Consider the following 5,180-nt stretch of genomic DNA (forward strand, 5'->3'; position numbering starts at 1 on the left):
ATGAACCATATCATATCTAGACTTTGGATATCTGCACTTTACTTTCCCATATCTTAAGTTTGCGTCCATGCAGGTAATTGCAAACTTTGCATATCGTTACTTTGGTTGGCTAGCAGGTTTTTTAAACTTTGGATAAAACATCTAAATTGTTTTATATAAAATTAAATGTATGGGCATTTTACCCGCCGGTCAGCGTGTCACATCAACGAACTGGCAGCTATCGGGCGCATAAAAGGCCCGATAGCAGGCCGATTAGCTCTTGTGCGCAGACTGTTGCAGATATGGCTGTGGACAAGCATATGATTACAATTCTGAGCATCGATGGAGGAGGCGTCCGTGGGATCATTCCAGCAACGATCCTGGAGTTCCTCGAGAGAGAGCTGCAAGTAAAGTTATAATTATTGGATTGAGGAAAAAATCGTGATGGATTTATTATATATTTTTGTAATTGAGTATAGGTGTTATGTACTGCCAGGAACTTGACGGCATAGATAAGAGAATCGCTGATTATTTCGATGTCATCGCTGGAACTAGCACTGGAGGATTGATAACTGCTATGTTAGCAGCTCCAGATGACGGTGCAGATCCGCGCCCGCTGTTTTCTACAGACGAGATTACAAAGTTTTATTTCGATAAATGCCCTCTTATTTTTCCACCGCCGCCCGGGTAAGTTTTATCTGGCTGACTATTTTCTTATTCTCCAGTCATACTGTGCGATTTGAAAAATTAGGGTTTCAGTTTAATTTAGGTAATAGTAAAAATTAAGGGTTTCAGTTTAATTTAGGTAATAGTAAAACTTAGGGTTTAGGTAATTAGGGTTTCAGTTTAATTTTATATGAATGATTGACAGGGGCTTCCGGGGATGGTTTGATAAATTGAAAAGGGGTTACGGGCATGTCATGGGTCCCAAATATTCCGGGGATCCACTGTACAAGATCATCAGAGAAATATTGGGGGATAAGGAATTACGCAAAACGCTCGCGAACGTTGTGATTCCCGCATATGATATCCAGTTACAGTATCCAGTAATTTTCTCGAATTTTAAGGTAAACTTTGTATGATCATAATCCCATAATCCCCAATATTCCAGTTAATGCAACACATTGTATTGTAATATATATTTTATAAATCTCTTCGCAGGGGAACAATGATGATGCAATATTGTCCGATATCTGCATCGGAACTTCAGCTACTCCCACATATCTTCCCCCTTATCACTTTCGTACGGACAATAACTTTGAACTCATAGACGGGGGAGTTGTGGCGAACAATCCAGTAATGCTTGTTTATATGTTTAAATTTTTTTACACCATAATTGATTTGATGTTCAGTCTATGTTTATGTTCCCATCATTTGACAGCAATTTCTTTGGAATCCGTACTGGCAATTAATTTAAATACTATAGATCCAAATTTATTAGGTTTATGTTTCTATCGTTGGACAGATTTTTCTTTCGAATGAGTGGCAATTAGTTTAATGATTATAGATCCAGATTTATTATAAGGAGCAAGGGAAAAAATGTATAGAGAGCTTATCATTGTAATTAAAAATAAACATAAACATAAACCAAACCAAACCGCCTTAAAAATTTGATTGGAAACTGTTTTACATCTCAAAACACCCTATCGCCAATAATTTGACAGCCGATGGGTTATTTAAATTAAAGGGAGAGTAAGATATAATATGGTTACGTTAGGATTTTGATTTGGTTAAGATATTAGTGCTATGATGGTTCTGAGTATATGAACATCCATAGTTTTTTACCAATAATATTCATTTCCAATCCCCATCACTTGCTAGACTTCAAATGTTTTTTACCAATAATATTCATCTCCAATCCCCAACACTTGGTAGACTTCAAAGGTTCTTACCTTCAATACTCTGTACTGTTCTGTTTATGTTATCATGTCAATTGTTTTGATTCTGTATTAATAAGACTTGTTATCGAATTATCATACTAAAAAAATTGGATTGATTTTTATTTTTCTTTTTTTTAAATTAACTAATATGATACTAAATTTTTTGCAATAAAGTCCGTGGAAAAATCAACCCATCCGAAATGATAACTTTGCAGATGTTACTCTCGATAAATCACCTGACCGACCAAGCTCTGACTAGCGGAATACCAGACAGGGGAAGTACTCAATATTGGCCATTAATTCAAGCATTAGACGCTCTGACGTCGAAAGAAGACATCTTGAAAAAGTGTGTGGTGCTTTCTCTGGGCACTGGACAGACAGAAACTGGTTACCAGGCTACGGACGCTGCGGGATGGTTAAGTAAGGATGGTAAAAGTCCTTTAATTGACATATTTATGCAATCGAGTTCAGCTATTGTGGACTTTGAGGCATCTATCATGTTCCAAGGCTTGCAATTAGCGGATAATTATCTACGAATTCAGGTCCTTATAATTCTTGCACCTCTTAATTATAAAGACTTAATTCAGTACTATATTCAGGCATAATTATATTTACAGATTGCCTGAATATAGTTGTCTCTTGTTCGTTTGCACACAATCCATATCTAATAGATTCTATTACTTATTGGGATGATGATCAGGAACCCAACTTAGAAGATAAAAGAAGTGCACTGGATCTGTCAACAGCCGAAAATCTTAACGCGCTGAAATATATAGGTATTGAACTTTTGGACAAACCTGTTTCGAGGGTGAATATACACACTGGCCGGTATGAGCCTGTGAAGGGAAAAGGCACCAACGGGGAGGAATTGAAACGGTAAATTCACAGCTTACTTTTTAATAGTTGAATTTTATATATAGAGTCTAGTTTACAGAAGAACGATAAATTCACAGCTTACTTTTTAATAGTTGAATTTTATATATAGAGTCTAGTTTACAGAAGAATGATAAATTCACAGCTTACTTTTTAATAGTTGAATTTTATATATAGAGTCTAGTTTACAGAAGAATGAGCCTGTAATGTAAGATTGTGATTTATTTGTTATTTAAAATTACAATTTTAAATATATAAATTTAACATTTCCAAATTTTTATAACTTGTTCCAATTTTACAGATTAAACCATTTAAATTCACGTTGTTCCAATTTTACAGATTAAACAATTTAAATTCAGGTTTTTTTAAATTTCTACAAGAAAATACAGTATAAACGTTTTGAAAAAACCCATTACTTAAAATAACCTTGAACCATATAAATAGTTTTGTATTAATTTTTTGTTGGTCAAATCGATTGAATTTTAACTTGAGGCTTAACTTATAGCTCTAGAAAAAAGCCACCCAGAAGTATCTAAGTATCTAATTCCAACCAGTAACCTATTTTACAATACATCCCATAATAATTTATTCTAAACCCTTAGGTTTTCTTATTATTGTTCTAAATAGCTTTTATAATTATTAATAGTCTAACAGGTGGATATGGTGGAATTGGTTTGGCAGCTTAGCGAAGAAACTTTCGGACGAAAGAAAGAAAAGAATGTGACGGCGACCATCGTTGTGACTTGCAGTGGATCCATACCTCATTCTCATGGAAAATTTTATAACTAAAAGTTAAGCTGGATTTTCACTCACTGTGACTTTCAGTTGAAGTACAATTATAAAATTGAGATTTTATATACATGTGGATGTGGATTTCTTTTCCATGTAATTATGCGGATGGTAGTATAAAAGATTTTTTTAATATAAATATCGATGGTTGTAGGATGGAATATTATTTTTTCCAATGTAATTCTTTACCAAAAAAAATAAAATTATTAGCGTTTTGTATTGGATGGTAATATATATATAGCTGTAGGATGGAATACATGCTGTTACTTATATTCAGTTAAGCTTGTTGGACTTGGCTGGGCGCTGGCTGGTTATCTTCTCTCGCTTGCTGTCTAGATGTATGTTTGGATGTGTCGTCCACCAGACGAAGGAAGATGATGTGGTGTTGCCAAACAGATAGATAGAGAACTGAAGGACATTCTTTCTTTCTCTTGTCAACCAATTACCTTCCATTCCTCCAGGCTGCTCCAGCCAAGCGATTCTGCCTTATGGTATACGTAATGATGGTAACCGCTGCACTCCACTCCACCCCACGATGCAGCTAGCGCTATAAATGAAAGTCAATCAATAGCGGTAGATCGGTGTAAGGTCCTTTCCTTCAAGACTGCCTTAGGGCTGTAACTATACTCCGCCTGCTTATCTCGGGTATAGCTAAATGCGCGGTATAAGAGTTTGAAGGCACTTTGGAGAAACACGATGGTACTCGGTTAGCCTGCCTGCTGGCCATCCAACCAGCTTGCCGAGAAGCGCTGTCTCCCCATCCATATGGAGAGTAGTAACTTTTGCCCCAGCCATCAAATAGAAGTATTTCCCGCCATAGCTTGAATATCTGGGGTATGCCAGCCCAGCTTCTTCCATGCCCGCCTATAACTCTTTCAAGGTAGATGGCCCGCACAGCTCCCATATTGAAAGGAGGGACTTGGTAAGCTGGACCTTCCGAAAGGCTAGCTTAAGAGAAGCATAGCAGTGATAGGGTGTGTTACACAGTAATTTGTCACCATTTGTCACCGTCCTTGTTACCCCTTTCCCGCACTTTGGAGGATTCATTCCGGGACCTGTGAGAAGTGACATAACTTGAAAACACTTGCATTATATTCATCTAAGTATGGACTTCATATGCCCTGAAGACATCTCCTGCAGAATATCCTTAAAAAGTCCCCTTTTTCCATTAGCGCGGATCCACAGTGTATTACCCGCGCCAATGGGGGAAATCCTCCAAAGAGGGCGCGCCAGTTGGCGCTCTGTCTTAGAACTATACCCGCGCCAATCGAGTTTGGAAAAGCTTTTTAACAAACGCACGCTTGAAGGTTTTTTCCTTTCGACTCATGAAGCTTTTTAAGGATGATGCCAATCCCATGAATGTCCTAATTCATCGTATCTCCCTGTCCTCTATCCATAATAGCTTTTTGAGGATAAACCCAATCCCATAGATGGTGTGATTGATCTTATCTCCTCCTCCTCCATCTATAAAAGCTTGTTCTGGTGCATTTGACAAGCTAGTTTTTGAGCATAGGGAGAATGATACTGTCAGAAGTCTGAGAGATTGCTGTAAGAGTCTTCTTTGCATTCATAATCAAAGAGAGAGAGAGGCTTGTTCCCGATCCCGACATGCTTTGCAAGACATATGTAGTTGATCACCTAGCCAAAGGAGGATTTAAC

At 37.2% G+C, this 5,180-nt stretch overlaps 1 protein-coding gene across 1 annotated transcript; it reads left to right on the top strand.

Moving 5' to 3' along the window:
- Positions 1-285: 285 nt before the first annotated feature.
- On the top strand, positions 286-3,713 carry LOC149236657 (patatin-like protein 5). The gene is made up of 7 exons (XM_089461594.1): positions 286-386; positions 476-666; positions 851-1,046; positions 1,141-1,275; positions 2,075-2,401; positions 2,560-2,735; positions 3,414-3,713. Exons 1-7 carry the CDS (start codon positions 300-302, stop codon positions 3,454-3,456), a joined length of 1,155 nt encoding a protein of 384 aa, XP_089317720.1. The 5' UTR covers positions 286-299; the 3' UTR covers positions 3,457-3,713.
- Positions 3,714-5,180: the final 1,467 nt, after the last annotated feature.

This window comes from Pinus tabuliformis, chromosome 8 (genome assembly GCF_031772625.1).
Source record: "Pinus tabuliformis cultivar Carrire ecotype Pingquan chromosome 8, CPIR1, whole genome shotgun sequence".
NCBI lineage: Eukaryota > Viridiplantae > Streptophyta > Pinopsida > Pinales > Pinaceae > Pinus > Pinus tabuliformis.